This window comes from Nyctibius grandis, chromosome 4 (genome assembly GCF_013368605.1).
Source record: "Nyctibius grandis isolate bNycGra1 chromosome 4, bNycGra1.pri, whole genome shotgun sequence".
NCBI classification, from domain to species: Eukaryota; Metazoa; Chordata; class Aves; order Nyctibiiformes; family Nyctibiidae; genus Nyctibius; species Nyctibius grandis.
The window spans coordinates 12,077,773-12,095,371 of record NC_090661.1 but is presented as its reverse complement, the minus strand read 5'-3'; the positions used below and the strand labels follow the sequence as shown (position 1 = coordinate 12,095,371).

Here is a 17,599-nt window from a genome sequence, read left to right as displayed (position 1 = left end):
CTGCATGCGTTGAAACAAATGGCAAAACCTGATAGTGGCCAGAGCACAGAATCAAAGTCAGGACTTGTAGTTCCAGGCTCAGCTCTGCCAGTTATTTTGCGCAAAACCGCTTTGGATTCTCAGCTTGCTTTGGTTAGTTTGTTTTCAAAAAAGCAATATGAATACCAACCTTAAGAAATGCACTGCTGCTCCTATGCAGCCAAAATCCATGGACTAAAAATACTCTTGGTACAAATATAAGCATTCCATGAAGCTTGCAGTGTCTATATTCTCTACCCTTGGAGTGCTTAGTCAGCTCATTTGACTAGAATGGAAACTAATCCAATACATCAAAAGGGCCCCAATGTTTACTGTTGTATTCAAAAGAATTTGCTCAGGATTTCTCCAATTTAAGTAAAACAGCAGTTCAGTGTTTTTCATCAAGCAATACTACATGTATAAAACAAATCTTCACGTATCTTTCCACAGAGCAGCCAAACTATACTGATATTTATGCTCTTTCTCCCTGTCCTGATAATTCACTTCTGCCAGACAGAATGAACGTAGGAGGCAGCAAAAGAATTTCCTACTTATAAGGGAGGATTTAAGGACTGACAGCTTAAAAAAGACCCCAGAAGAAAATAATAAAAATAGTTCTGAACTGATAAAGTCCTTATTTAAAGCTGTCTGTATGATAGCTTAAATGAGCATTGAGGTGTAAAGTGTAATAACCAACAGGAAATGAGTTAACTTCTGCAAAGGACATCGAGTTCTTTCAATAGACTAATGGCACTTACAGAAACCCAAACACTCCCCTCCTAAATTACATATGAAACACACATTACCCATATCAAAGTAATGAATTACATTCTACAGTTTGTGAAAGCACAAGGTAGATTTGGGACTTGCTAGGTGTGACTATATGCAACTTCCTGAATTCAGGCATTATCTTTCCATTATTTCCACCTTACTGAGTGGCACTGGATAATACCTGTGCAGAATTTTTTCTCTGTTGCCTGACACTGGATACTTCTGATTCTGAAAATGATACTTGCAGCTCAGTAAAAAACGTGCACCAACTCCAAGACTGCCAAACTTACTGTGAGGTGCAGGTCCCCAAAGAGCTTCTCTATGACATTATATTACTTAGATTGCTTATTTCTGGTAAAGAAAAGCACGCTTTGTGCTGATCACTCATCAGTCATCCTTTACACCACAAAAGCTTAAAGAAGAAAGCAAATTTATCCTAGCAAAGCAAAGGTTCCAGTTATTGATTGTGAAGTTGGGAAAAGAGTCACAAAACAAAAAGAGTAAAAAACAGAATATAAATATACCTGAGTCTGCTCTTTTCTCACAGAATTTTGCTGCATGTCTCTTGACTATGGAAACGAAGAGCTAAACTCAACAGTACTCTATTTTTCAGAAAAATCCAGTTTACTTCAGAAGTAAGTACTGGATTTCTGTCTCCAACTTATATCCTGGATTATTGGTTTGGTTATTTTTTGTGAGAAGAGGAAGGGAAAGTGGTGAAAAGGACGTTGCTGCTGAAAGCAAGGAATAGCTTCCTCCTCAGCTCCTCGAGGAATCACTGTGCTGTGGGTTATCTGCTTGACTTCTGTGAGAAAACTATCGCAACATCTGTGAAATTACCCACTGATCTTCTTTGCATACCAAAGGAGATCACAGAACTTCCTCTCCTGTATTGGTTAAGGTTCTCCCTGGAAGTCTGCAAGTGTAAGCTTATAGATCATCCAGTACCTAGTGATACTGCTACTTTAAAGGGTTACTCCCCATCTAGGAGCTATTTATATATAGACATTCAGTCAATTATCACCTATTGCAAATCATAAATAGGTACCACTTACTGTAGGCAACATGCTGCCCCTCCCCAAGGCGGTGTAAACCAAGTTCTGCAAATGAACATATTCTATGAGCCAGTCCTGTATTCAGAACTATGTTGTGCCCACACAGATATCTAGTAAGTTCAAGGAGACTTCAAAGAAGTCCAATAGGGTCAACCTATACAGACTGACCTGCAGGAGTGAGGCTTATCTATATATTACTTGCAGACAACACTGAATCACACCGTGTATATATCTCGATATTTATCACAGCACGCACATACTCAAACAAGTGTAAGTGTATACGAATACGTTTTCAAGTCTGACTAAGCGCTGCATGGATAACATCAGTCAGAAAATTCAATTCAATAAATGGTTTTCCCATTTGGTCTAAAATATAGAATTATATCCACATGTACTGTACACACAAATGTGGGGAAAGTTCATAAAAGCATAAAGTAAGAACTGTGAAGCTTCTGTTAATTTTTTAGTTTTGGGTTTTACTGCTTTAGAAAAAAAAAGACAAAATACTAAATTAAGCTGCTTCTCCAATCTGAAAATCTCAGCAACAAAAAAGAAACCAATTTGCCACCTCCGCTACCTTCAGAAAGCCACCAAACAAGATTGGACTCAAGATTTATTTATTTTTTAAAATACTTCAAAGTGTGAGTAGCAAAGCAGTTCATTACACCATTTATCTATTATTATTTCACCATGAAAAATAAAAGAAAAGCCAATTCACTTATAATTCAGTGCTACCAAATCACAGAGAGGTACACTAAACCAGTAGAGGGCAATAGAATTCTAGAATTTTGCAAAATTGGGATGTAATTCTGGATGGAGTTTTATTTGTTGTGTACATTTTCTGCAAAAGTGACTTAAACATCTAACTACTCACGATCTTTATCCCCAGATTCCTGAAGATCATGTATAATTTACTATACACTACTTAAAGCCATACAGAATATCTCAGATTTCTATATAGATGTATCAAGACAGACAGATATATGCTAATACGGTTACATGCAACATTAAATAATGCACAATAACACACTTCTCCTTTCTCCAAAGAGATAACAAAAAGATTTACAAAGTTCTGTTATCCATGGAAAACACTAAGGAAACTAAAATAATCTAGAATGAAGGATGTTCAGAACCCGCAAAAAAGAAAGAGAAGACGTTTTCAAACCAAAACTTCACAGTTCTAAATAAGGTAAGTTCCAAGAAGTGGATAAGAAATATGCTGATTTTTTCCCCTGTCTACAGTACATTGAAGTATTTTTAAAATCTAATTTCACTATAGGGATTACCATGACTCTATTCACCAAGGTTTAAATCCATTAGTTAAGTTACAGATTTCACAAATTCTCAATTGCAGTGTTGAATCCATCTGAAGAGTTTTTGAAATTGTGACACAGCTATTTTGAAAATCTTCTAAAATGTCACCGTATTCCTTTGGCATTAGGTGGCTCAGCAGTGAGTGTGCACCTGCGTGACCGCATTGGAATGGTGGTATTGGCTCTACCCACAAAAAAAAAAAACCCAGGAACAAAGTTGTTATCCAGGTCTATGCTCAGAAACAAATAAACCTTGTAAATTTCACAAGTTTATGTCTTTCTTTATATTCAGATAGTGGTTCTTATAATTATTGATGACCTGATATGAAACTTAAAGCCCAGTTAATAGAGCATCTAAGTAATTCCAAAAAGGGATTATAAAAGAGGTAATAAAGTAATTCTTTTTAAGCTCTTTTGTCACTTTATTCTAGTATTTCTTTAATCACTATTTTCCTTCTCCTATGGCATCTTTCTTTGGTTTCAGTGGTAGAATTCTCTCTGAAGTTCTCTCAATACACAGCATTCCCTTATCTGAAGGAACTATTAAAACAATAGTCCTCAAGAACAGGATGAGCAAAATAGTCAGAAAGATGTAAGTGTACAATACAGAATATAAATTGCAAATTGATAAAAATAACAGTACTAGATCTCATCTTGGCAATACAAATTATATATACACTACATGGTTCAGAAGATGAAAGAGAGAGGATGGGTAAAAACAGGAAGAGCAGTACCATGAAGAATTCTGAAAGTAAGGACAATAAACCTGAACTTATTGCATTCTGAGGTAAGTAATTTGAGAAATTAAATGAAGATCCAGTCTGACCAACAGGCAAAGAAAATGACTGTGGAAGTGCTGGGATGCAAGTGTATTAGAGAGCAGGATATTGTAAGGAACCCTTCTGCCAAATGATAAGATCCAGATATGGCATGAGCAGTGCATGAGGAAGAGGAGAGCTACAACATCTGCCTAGTACATTCTTATTGGCAGGAGTGTTTTGAACTAAGGACAGAGAGTTGATGTGGTAGTCACAAGTTCAGAAAGCCGGTGATTAACCACAGGAAGCAAAGAAGAAGATCCTAACAAGAATTTCAACTGTAGGAACTACTATGAAGGATAAAGAAGCAGCAAGTGGATAAAATGCAGAGATGTGGATGAAAACAAGAGTAGCAGACACAAACTTCAATTATGGGCTTGAATCACTGGGAGAATAATAGTGTGTATGAGTGAAGGGGAAAGCCATAAGACAGGAAAGCATTTGTGACACCCCAATTTCTTTGGCCGCATCCAGTTTAAATTGTTGATGAGATATCTAGGATGGCGACACAGAAATTCACACCAAAGCAGGCAATATACACAAATATATCAGCAACTTATCTCCCTTACCATCTGTAAGCATTTGCTCTCTTCTGGAAACAAAAAATAATGTTGCTCGAATCATGACAGATAATAATGCTCCAATGAAACTGAATTCAATAAAAGGAATTGTATTTTCATGCAGAAAATTAAGTTCCATTCTACTGGAATAAGGACGTAGTGATCAGGAGGTGAAGTTGAACTTACAGATATGGAAAATGCATGCGACTCTGCTACCTCAGATTTACATTCCTTCATTTTAAGGTCAGAAGCTTTACCAGAAATTTTAATTAAACCACCAGAAATTCCTTCATGGTGAAAATTCTAAATGAAGCAGTATTTCTGTAGGACTGATGGGCTATAACTACATTAAAATGGTTACAGTCAGACCAGAGTTCTGTATCATTGCTAGAAAATGAGTTCAAGCGGAATCAGAGATAGTTACAAGTTATGTAATCCAATGCCTGTGGGGATACAATGGAAAGGTTTCTGTTTATTCTAGGAGATAGTGGATTAGTTCCTCAGTTACAGAACTAAATAGTTACTACAACATTTATCTTTACTTCTTATTTTAATTGGGGGGGGGGGGGGGGGGGGGGTGTGTTTGTCCTTTTTTTTTTTCCTGACCAAGTACTTCCTCCCACAAACCACTAAGGAAAGGAATTGCAGATTGCAAAGTTCTCTTCAATAGTTCACATGACGTTATCATTCTGGGAAAGCAAGCTTCTTCAACAGAATGAAGTTACTACAGTAATTAATTTCCAAAATTCCTTGTAAAGACACATGTTAAAAAATCCTCTAGTTAGTCTCTCCCACCAATGTGCTAAACTGTCATATTACACTTTCCTGTTTTATTTCTTCCAGATTTTTTTTTCACCTAAAAATAGTTTTGGAAGGGATATATGCTCTACCTGCAAAGAGACAAAATCTGTTCTACAGACATGTATTATGTATCCATTCAAAATCAAAGTACACTAATTAAAAATCTTAAGGATCAAAGATGACATTTTGGCATCTGTGTTTGCAAATGATACTGCAAAACCACTCAATCATAGCTAACAAGAATCCCCAGATCCTATTTTAACTTTAAAAGTATATTTGCTTTTACAAAACAATCTACTGAACTATAATCTTCATATGAAAGGAACTTTTAATGGATGTAATGAAAATCCTTGACTGGGAGAGTGTTTGGAAATATTGACAGAACTTTGACCATCACCTTACTATTCTTTTCCATGACTCCACTCATGTTCATAAGCACCTGCCAAATAACCACATTATCCTCTCTCAAAATTCAGTAAAATATCGCTTTTGTGTCATGTCTATAAGAACTTCAGCCATAGTTAACCTACCGGTGGACAGAATCACCAACAATAATGACGACTAATACTGCTCCACAGCTTCCTTGCAGTGCCTCAAAGTGCCTGGCTTCCAGTACTATTACTTATTTCTAATTCATATTCTACGCTCTTGAGGATAAGGATCTTCATCCTTGTGTTCTTTTGCACGAAAGTAAGACCAGCAGTTCTGGTCATAATTAGCACTCCTGGATTTTCCAGTAATGCAAATAATGCTAATATACACACTTGATAATACTGTAAAGTACCCTTAATCAATCTTTTGCCTGTCAAACTGAATATATGCAAAATCAGTGAGATCTCTGAATGAAGAATTGTTAAACAAGATGATATATGGAAAAGCAATTTACATATTAAATTAACTTAAGATTTTAAAATCTAGCTTATATTGTAAACACACTGCATGGTGTTTTAAGTTAAACTAATGTCAGAAGTCTAGGAACTGACCTCAACCTAAAGGATAAACATGTATTTTTTCCTTACAAAATATGAATCACCTGAAAGGATTAACATCCAACTCTACCCCTGCAAAACAGAGCACGTGTATCACGCCTTTCTACACTTTTCACCACCGTTACCTCTCACTTTCTCCTAACAAACCAGACTGGTATCTGGAGTTGAAACATTACAATCTCCACTGATATAAAGAAGCATTAGGGATCCGATAGTGTAACAGCAGAAAAAGCCAATGATGAAAGCTAATATATGTTCTTTTCATACTTATTACTTCATTTGAAGTACTGCAGAAAAAAAACCTTGGTTCTCTTCTGTGTGATGTCCTTAAATTTGCTGCTGTTTGTTTTAGAAGAGTTATGTAAAAAAATAGGAACCACTTAAAGTCTGCCTACATATATTTTCTTTTGTGGGTCAGCTTCTTCCATAGTATCCCTGATATGATACAGGCATGTTCTTGCTTTTTTTAAGCAGGCAACTTAATGTATTTCTACATTTAAGGGATTACCATTCTGAGAATAGATAAATAAATATAGTATTAAAAATAATGTTATTTAGTACAATTTCAGTCACAAAAACATTTCCATAGACAAAGATAGTATCAGAACTGGCAGAACAGAGATACAAGAAGATAATTAATGGAAGCAGACAAGACTTCTTGCCAAGACAATAAAGGAAGTCTTTCAGGATGGGAGTTTCCTAAATTAAAGCCAGCAATTTGAGTGGACAATTTTAAAGTAGAAGTGATTTCATCCCAAGGACATCAGAGTAAGACAGAAACATTTAGAAAGAAATATAGTAACTAGATGTAAGAATGAAAATATTTCTGTACAGAAAGCTAACACATTACAGAAAGTCTTTCTAGCTTTATAGAAGGCTAAGAGCATGCTGATGTTTATGAGAATTACTTGGGCCAATCACAGCTATGCAGAAATACAAGTTAAGAATGAAAACTCATGTTAACCCCATTAACCTTGCTTTTCAAAATTAATTGTATCATCCAACAACTTTATGCAATTCCCTGGTATTTACACAAATTCTAAAATAAAGACTAATATATTATTATTTATTATAAAGTAACAGAGATAATGTTAGTACCAAATTTTCCACTGTTTTCCACAGTACAGTTAGACCGATATTCCACTTATTCCAGCTTATACTAACTGTAAAATTTGCCTGATAAAGACATAAAAATGAATCAACTCTTCACCCATCATCATAGATTTACACAACAGCCTTTCATCAGGTAGCTTCTCTGTGACTTTGTAGCTGATGCTATACAACAGAGAGCACATTTCAAATTATGATGCTTCTGTTACATAATTAACCTTGAACTGGGTCTCTCTTGGAAAAGCATTTGATAGTAGTAATTAAAATATGATAAACTTTCTCTGAATTTCTCTAGTACTGCCTCTTTAATCTTCAGAGAAAGCCCTTATCCTTACAACTGGGAATCCCTCCCACACCTAACACGCTCTGCAGTAAAGTGGTCATTTATTTAGGCATTTCAGGGAGTACAGGCTTTCTTCCATTGAACGTCTGTCATAACATTACTGAAACTTGGTAATTAATTTCAACTAGGAAAGTATATACTCAAATTAATTTCATCTTATTATTATGCTATGCAAAACAGCACATATATTTCACTGTGGAAAACACCAGAATTACTTATATCGGTGTCTTAACATGAAATACTTCCAGTTTCACATTTTATCATTAACTTCAAATTTTTTTCTTAAATTGCAATTTTGTCCTCACCTTGAAGATTATTAAAGAAAACTTAAACAAACAAAACCCACTTCCAATAAACACAGACCAACATCTTTTTCATCTCAAAAATGCTACTAGGATAATTCCTAAGATGACCTGAAAAAATGTTCTGTACTATATTCAAAAGTTTTAAGTAAAATGATTTATCAAATTTTGGTAATCTTTTAAAAACACTGAATAAAGCAATTCTCCTATTTTATGGAATTTTAGTTCCTTCTCAATAGACAAAGGTATAGGCATATGGAGTACAAATGACAAATGGGCAGACATACAGATGAACAGTCAAACAATAGCATACCCTAAGGACTTCAGTTAGCCCTAGTCTGCAAAATATTTCTCTGATGTTTCATTGCAAGTTCTAGAATAAAATTAGCATCAGTATCCAACCGAAATTTTATTCAAAATTTGGTGGTTTACAAGCATTACAATAAAAAAAATAAAAAAAAAAAACCCTTCTCCCTCCATCACTTCCAAGAATTACATAATTTAGTCACATAAAAATTATGAAGCAGTCTGCAATGCATCTCACTGCGTTATGCTAAATGACAAGTCAATTCTAACATAACACATCCAATCTGTGAGACAGTTTACTGCATTTGGGTTATTTTTGCTGAAACTAGATGAGCACTATCCAAGTGTACATCAAGCCATTAAAAACAACAGCTGACTCAGAAATCTAAATGAAATACTTGTGATTCTGAAAAATAATACTGCCCTGGCTACTGCAATTTAAAGAAATGCTCGTCTATAAAATATGGAACTCCATTCATTTCTACACAGAACAAACTTTTGGAATACTATATTTTTATTATGCCACTTCCTTTATTCAAACACAGGTGATCAGAACCGTCACTTCTGAATGCCAAATAAGAAAAATTTGCAAGTGCATTACTATCTACTATTTAATGTGGTAGAATATCCTTAGAAAGGTATGGGAACACAGATGATCATACACAGTTTAAGAATAAAATTTTAATTATTAGATTTTGAAAAAAATGTCCTGAAAGTGAGAAAATTATATTATCTGCACATTCAGGTTCTGCAATGGTTAAGGGATGCAGGAAAGAATGTTTGATCAGACTGCCAAACATCACCTTAGTTGAAAGGGGAGGGAAGCCTGGACGCGTTCCTGTGTGATATGGTCTAGGCAATCCTGCTCCGGTAGGGGGATTGGACTAGATGATCTTTCGAGGTCCCTTCCAATCCCTAACATTCTGTGATTCTGTGATTCTGTGATGGAGAAGTGGGCTCTGACTGTGAGTTGGCATGGAACAGCAGCGAGGAAGAGAGCTTTTGCTCTCTCTGCCTGTTGTCCAGCAGACAGGCTGAAACTGGAGCCTGCCATTGATTATCACTCTTGCTGCATACTAAACCTTCAAGAAATGCAGTGTAGTCTACACGTCATCTTGCCACCTTGGCAAAGAGACATAATGGAAACAGAGTATCCGAATCCTATGAATTTGACAGTGCCAATTATACAATCATCAAACTGTCTTCCTTGTTGAGTTAATAAAATGAAAATATTATTAAAATACGTCCTTTTCATGTTGTCCTTTCTTCCCATGTGTAGAAAAAGACCCCTTTTCCACAGTAGCAGGGAATACTACATTTCTATTTTATGCACAGAAAAAACAACCGCATACCAAATACGCACAGGTCATGTGTACCACAAAGCCATGGAAAAATTCTTTTATCTTCATGTATAAATACATTTTATTTATACTGTTTCAATTTTAAACAAAATTCCAACAGTATTACTAACGGTAAACTAAAACCTTTTTCTAACCCAGAAGCAAAAGATGTGTTTGTTTTTTGTGACATTAACAGTACACACCAAAGTCCACTGTCACTGATGAGTCACGTTTTGCTAATAGCTCATGTCCAATATTTAAAATTTTTAAAAAGCATTGTGACTATTTTTCCTAGAAAAATTCAGTTATTTCTCCAGGCCACAAATATGCAACCAGTACTGACTTCCCAACTATGAATTTAATCCCACCAGTTATGAGTTAGAGTGTGATCAAATCCTGCCTGATCATGTTTCACAACACACCACTCACCAGACTTCAGGAGTTGGAATTCTGAATTTTCACCAGACTGCCCAAGAGCTGACAGCATGCTGTACACAGGGTGATGTTTCTCGTTATTTTAATTAGATATATGTAGAAATACCCTAGACTAATCTTTACATAAGCAAAGACATTAAGCCAAGACCTGTTAGATCATGCAAGCTTGTTCCTTTCTATACATTTTTTACTGTTTTCCCAAGAATACTTTAAAATACCTCTAAAGGTTAGAGCATTGACTACTTCATGAGAAGACCATTCCAGAATCTTACCAACATCACCTCTAGGAGTATGTTTCTCTTACTACTCAGTTTCTTGGTTTCATCTGCTGGATTCACACGAAAACACATCTTTCTCTCTACACCTCAAACACTTGGTGTCTGCACTACGTGTGGCCACGTACAGCAAAGCTATTTAGGAAGAACACATCATTGTTTCATTAGTGCTCTGATTTGTGTTAGGTAAATAAAATGAAACTTACCATTTCATGTACACAACAGTCCTTTCACAAAGGAACTGTGATGTGTAACTTCTTTTTATTATTTGAAGCAATAGGAATTACATTAAAAATAAAATCTTGTGACATGAAAGCCCATCATAACTTCCCATCAAAATGCTATAGCAAACATAGATGGTAAAATACATATTTGACTGATATAACTCTACAACATTTTTAGATTTACTATAGGCTTTCTCACTTATAACTTGATTTGGAATACCACTTTCACAGTAGATCTAATGCACACACAAACGAAAACCTGTGTCACTATTAGATTCACAATTCCTGTGTATTCCTGGCTACCAAGAACACTGTGCAGTTTCAGCAGGGCTAGGTGAAATAACATTTAATATGCTGCTGGCATTACACATGGTATACTGATAATGGAAACATCAATAAAAACAAGTACATACTGCCAAGCACTACTTCACCATTTTTTGGAAAGCATAAACACAATCACACTTACAGCAGAGGTAAGATAGTTCTGCATATTGAAGCAACAGTATTGGAATACCTGTGCTTTGCCTACAGAAAAATGAAATACAGCTTGAAGTGTGTGTGTGCATGTGTGTGTAAACTATACTGTATATGGTAATTAAATAAGTTGACAAGCAACTCAGCAGAAAAGGTCATGACATAGTTTGACAGGGCAAACATACCAGTTTTCCTGAAGGTATTTTAATAAAAAACAAATAATCCCCCAAATGACCTTAATTTTAGTTTGTACATTCCTCTGGACTTACCAGAGACAGAATAGCAATATGCTGTGTTAAGCAACAGAACTTCAATCATTCTATCTAAGATTTCGGTAAAGGGAAACTCAGTGAAAAGAGAACTTATAAACTGTTAATACATTAGAAAGCAGGAAGCTCAAGGGAGAAAAAGTAAAGCAGCAGGATTTGATATTATTTCTCCACAAAACAGGGGAAGAGGAACATTAGTTTAGTGTAACTCTAGAGCAGGAATCCCTCCAAAGGGTTACAGAGATCTTAATGGGGTGGAAAAATGACACCCATTTTTCTTAATTTAAGAATACTAATACAGAACATTGTTCCTACATAGGTTCATGCCAGGTAGAACATACTCGCTCTAGTCTAGGACAAAATTTTGAAAACCTCTAGAGAAGCTGAAAAATGCTCAAAAAGTTTCATTTTTACTCCAATTCCAAACAGAACTTTAAACTTAATCTTCATTTTAACTAATCGCTGCAAAGTTTGTCTACTGATCTTATGTTCTGAACAAAACATCAGTTTGTGTTTAGTATGAATAGTTTTATACCAAAATAAGTACTTTTGCCAAAGAATTGTATCTAATGGGACATACCAATGGGGGCCACCACTGAACCTGAGGATTAGATCTGGGAAAAACAAAATTCTTTTTCTATTATGCATTAACAGCTGGCTTTTGCAAGTTAACAGTCAGGTTACTTTAATTTTTAATTCAGGTCTGGAACATCAAAAAAATCATCATGCTTCTTACATCCAGGGACTCACAGTTTCCTGAGTGTATAGCTTTAGAGTTAAATATCTAGTATGGGACCAGGTTATTACACAAAAGATTTCAGAGAACTTTTTGTGAGAGAAATGGTGTGAGATCTCAGTACTCCCACCAAAAATACAAGTGTATAGAAGAAATTACTTAAAGATATTCTATATTCAATCCAGCTTTTTCTCTCCTTGATTGTGAAATCAAAACTTATTTAAGCTTATTTCAACACTCATGACACTACATGTAAAAAAAAGTATTCTTTTTACTGCCTTTTTTTTCCCTACTTGATCAAACTTTACCAAATGAGGAATCTAACCAAACTGCTACAACTCCCCAAAATAATCTCTATACCTCTCAAGGTAAAGAACTATGTGGAATCTCTTAGCCATTTTTATTAGAGGAACTAAAAATCAGAAAATAAAACAAAACTAAAGTCAATCTTTCTTCATAATATAGGATTAATGCAGTAGCAAGAGTAGAACAGGGAAATGGAAAATCTCTATAGCTCGTTAGCTCTTTCTCCAAATTATTAGTGGCAGCAACAAATGACAACTCACAATTCTGCTACTCAAGGACTCAAAGAAAGGGGACAGAAAAAGATGAACTTCTAATTAAAGATGGGAGAAAGCTTATTTGCTGGATTGAAAAATTTAATGTCTCATCATGCTAGCTTACATAAGAGAAGGAAAATACTCTGTAGACTCTTTCCAGAAAGTAGTATTGGGGTATTATGCACAGCTCTAAAATAAAGCCCATTTAAATAAAACTTTTTCACATTTCAAACTATTAGAAGAGAGAAAATTTACCACTTTATGCTCTATATATGTAGTAAATACTGGCTTAAATAGGAGATTTCAAGAAACTTCCTATGCATATGACTTTGTCAAAATTGCTCTCATCTTCAGCAGATATTTCTGTGTTCTATGACTGGTTAAGTTCCACATATTTTTTCTCTTAAAACTACATCACAGAATCTATTTCTAGTTTAAAACAACCAGAAATTGTTCAATTAGAATGTATAGCTTAAATTAAAAAGCACTGATTGATACCTCAGCTTAGTGTTGCAGAAACCTTAATTTCTATTCATCTAAAATAGGAATCTCTTTGCATTTTATTTATGGCTACTCATAAATGCCTCATATACCACCTGAAGGATTAAAGGTTATATTTTTCTTAATTTCTATCACACATTATTAATGTCTAGCTAGACTGTCACAGTAACTACTATTTTGCAGTATCATGATGTACCAATTACCAATAATTAAACACTTATTTCCCAAACTGAGTTGTGTAACAATATTCGCATCAAACAAAAATATTTAATATTGCAAGCAAGTCCATGTTCTGAACTTCTTATCTCCTCAGATATGTACATCCTAACAAGTGGCACTTGAGCTAACCAGAACTGGTGAAACGCTGCTGTATTGGGACACTGAAATAACTACAGCAATATCACAAAAGTTCTGCTTTTAAAATAATTGCTTGCAGAATTTTCATTATTTACATTTCATATTTACTATCATATTATATTTTATCACTATCAAACATTACGCAAAAAAAAGAAAAAAAAACTCAACACAAGAAACTGAAAGCAATTATACAGTTAACACAGGCCATTCATAATATTCTCCAAAGTTAACAACCGCACAGTCTGAAAACTTAACATGTACTTTTTGGCCAATGCTTAACATGCCAAATTAAACAAAAAAAAGTACTCCAATAAGCAGGTTTTACACAATAAAATCAGAAATTATTCTTTTAAATTATTTTAGTGACTAGTTAGATTTCAATGATAATTCTCTAACCCATCATATAAGCCTGCGTCTAGTTCTGGGTAAATTTATCATAAACATCATCACCCAACATCAATAAGTGTAATTCTGAAGCAATGTCCATAATAGCCTATTAAAGGATTTCCATTGACATCAATCAATTTTAGAATGAACCTTTCTACCCGCCATGTATCCCCTGTCATCATTTTCTCATTTTAACCATGTACGTAATGTAAAAAAATAGAAAATAGGAGTTGCTTTCAATAAAAACTTACCCTATAAAAAGCAGTCGTCAGGGGTAGCAACGCTGCAGCAATGCTATATTCTTCTGAAGATGAACAATCCTTCAAGGAAAACATACGAAGAAAATAAGCAAAACCATTTTCAATGTTACGTATTATAATTTCATTTCTGCCTTATGGAGTCCCTTTGATATCCTTCCTATACGCAGTGTAACTTTTAATCACTTGATATCATGTAAGAATAACACATATTTATGTGTGTGCATTTGTGTGTACATATACATGTCTTCCCTCGATTTCTGCTAGATAGGTATTGCTATGATTCTTCCCATTTAACGAATTTATTAGCAGATTTCTCATTCCCATGTCTGAATTGTAATTTCATCAACACAGTATACGTACAAAAAGGAAAGTATTCCTCATTTAGGAAACAATAAAAAGGTAGGTTGCTTCCATTTGGGTCAACAGCAAATCTGACTAAAATGGAAGTGATGTGATGACCAAAGAATGTACTTTCAGAAAGTTTGCACAAAGAAATTGACATTTATTTAATATGAAATAATCACCTCCACAGTCTACAAAAGTTTGGCACAAGGTTAACTTCAAAAGAAGATGAAAACCCATTCTCTTCACAGTCTCAGAATGCCTCATTCAACAGTCAAGTGTGTCATTCCTGTCTCTCTAGGTTGAAAAGGGTATGCCAAAGTAAATCAACTACTAATTGCATTGATGAAAATAGCGATTTTATTACGGAAGTCTTTTAAAAGAAACCAGAATTGGAATGCAACATAATGTTTAAAAAACAAACTACTTGAATTTTTAAGACTTTTTTTAAAAACATAGAACAAAAAATACTACATAAGAGTTAAAAAAGAGACTTTTTTTAAAGTGACTAGATTTTTTTCATTAACTCTTTTTGCCAACAATGAAGAGCACAATAACACACATAGTTCTCCTAGACAAATGCATCACCATTGTGCCCCTGGATGATGAATGGCAAAACATTTCCATTTGAACAATTCATTTAAATATTTTAAACATTCATTCTTACAACAGGCACCCTCAAACTCAAACCACACTCCTATTAACTATCTATAAAATCTGACCAAATTCCAGAATTGAAATATCTCAAGCGTCCCGCTGCCAGACTTTTCATTTATGCCTTCATCTCATATCAGAGTTCTCTAAAACACAGCAACTAGCAAAAACTTGGCACCAGCCAACTGTGATAGCAGAAATATAAAATCTGCATTACAGGACCAATCATGTTAAGAATCATTAGGATGTTATTTGTATTCATCTCACTCTTCTTTCTCAAATGGCTGCTGAGTGATTATGGATTGCGGGTTTAAAACAATAGACCAAAAAACTCATCACAAGACTATTTTGCTTCTCGTTACTTTAAAAGTCCATTTCATCCTTTGTGATTTTCCAATAACAAACACTTCATCTTCAATTACTTTAATCAAGCTCATCTAAAGAGAATACCAATGTCCATACACAGTTAAATGTAGTAGCATTTAGACAACTTCTTACATATGTATTCTGAAAAGGTGTACAAGAAGTTCGTAGATGTGAAGCTTTATTTCTGCACAGAGTTACTGCAGGTTTTAACATGTCTAACTCTGCATGCATGCATGTCTGCTAACTGTGCATGGAAAACAAAGGTGTGCAAGTGCTCACACTTCGTAACACAATCCAGTCTGGTAGAGGAAAAGAGCAGAAAAGTGGACGCTGAGAAACTCAATACATGTTTTAATGATGCCTTTCAGTATTGTGACGTATATAAAAAACCCAAATTACTTTGTATACCGGCAGAACAGTAAGAGTAAAGGACATAGCCTCAGCTGCTTTCCATTTTCATTTTCTGCATTATTTCCTATTGTTATCCATACCCTTAACCCCCATTCGGAATTCAGCACATGTATTTGTAGTTCAGTATAAAGATATGATAAATATTGTTAGTATTTTTTCACTTCATCAGAAAACTTCCCATTTAAAATGAGATTTTACAACCTTTAGGAATGCTCAACAGTTTTAAAAGAAATACATATCTTATTTCTGTACATGCTTATTTATAACCAGGGATAAAATGATCCATCCTCATTGTTTCAAGTTATCTGCTTAATCCCTTAGCTCAAATTATTTGTAAGAGTTTTGGCTTTTACCCAAAATATACATAAAAATATCTTTATAAAAACTCAGCAATGTATCTTCACCTAGAGAGCATTCAATATTCCAAGAGCTAACATATGTCTCAAAGATATATATCATCACCACATAAACAACACAGTAGATTATTTTTCCATTCCTTCTTGCAAGTATGAAATTCTCCACATATTCTATGTCATCAGTAGCCCCTGGACTTGTAATATGGAAGTATTATCTACATATATTTCTTCTCCAGTACAAGATAAGAAATGTAAAATTATCTCAGTTAGGAATAAAGTATAATACTGCTGTTTTAATTTTTAAGAATAGTGAAATTAGTTGTTTATCTGCTTTATAGCTACGAGACAGAATGCTATAGTTTAACAGAGATGGTGCACTGAAATCTTAGCTTCTCAATTTTACAGGCAAACCAAAGTACTGAAAATGTCATATATGTATCGTATGCAATTAATTTAGACTCCTGAAACAAAGCAATCCAGCTGCCTTATATACAATAATGTCTTTACCAATTGTGAAAAATATCTCTTACTACTGCTACAGAAGTAGCCAAATCAAATACCATAAAATAATTAAAGCTGTTCCCCCTCATTTGCACAAAATGAAGCTGAAACACATCTGGGGAACAAAAATTATTCTCGGCAAATTAATTTCCTAAAAACAATGTCTTATCACAGTGAAATACGGACTTCCACCATGCCATGTAGAGTACTGCTTTGAATCCACACCTAATCGAGTGAGGACCTGGCCCATTTTTCTGGCCATACTGATCATATATTCAGATAGTTGCTGAACTCCGTAGCAGACTGGAAGCGTTACAGGAATTCACGTACATTTAAAATAGTTTTGCTATACTGAGTTGACAAGTGAATAACAAAATGAGAATGTTTTTCCTTACATTACTTACTTTGATAAATACATGTGATTTACTTTTGTGTTCTCCTCAGTTTAAATATGCAGCAAAACTTTGGTGGTTAGATATTGTCATTACATTGCAGAACTGACAGCTAGGAAATTAGATTTTGACCACTTGGATGGACGCGTGGGACTCCTACTATCTGGTGAGGCACTGATGGCTTTTGGAATCTGGTAGGTGGCTTAGGCTTCTGATGCTGGAGAGGAGAGGCAAGTCTTCTCCTCATTCTTGACTTCAGAACAAGTACTGACCTGAACTTTTGTTTGGAAAACAAGGTATCGTGTGTCATCAGTTGAGATGCCCTCCACAATGTGATCCTAGCAATGAACAGCTAAGAAAAGCCACCCCAGGT

At 34.7% G+C, this 17,599-nt stretch overlaps 1 protein-coding gene across 1 annotated transcript in view; it reads right to left on the bottom strand.

Moving 5' to 3' along the window:
* SBF2 (SET binding factor 2) overlaps nt 1–17,599 on the bottom strand; it is a 288,886-nt gene that overhangs the window by 68,618 nt on the left and 202,669 nt on the right. Inside the window, 1 exon segment of the mRNA XM_068398307.1 lies at nt 14,196–14,264. Coding sequence (XP_068254408.1) covers nt 14,196–14,264 — 69 coding nt within the window.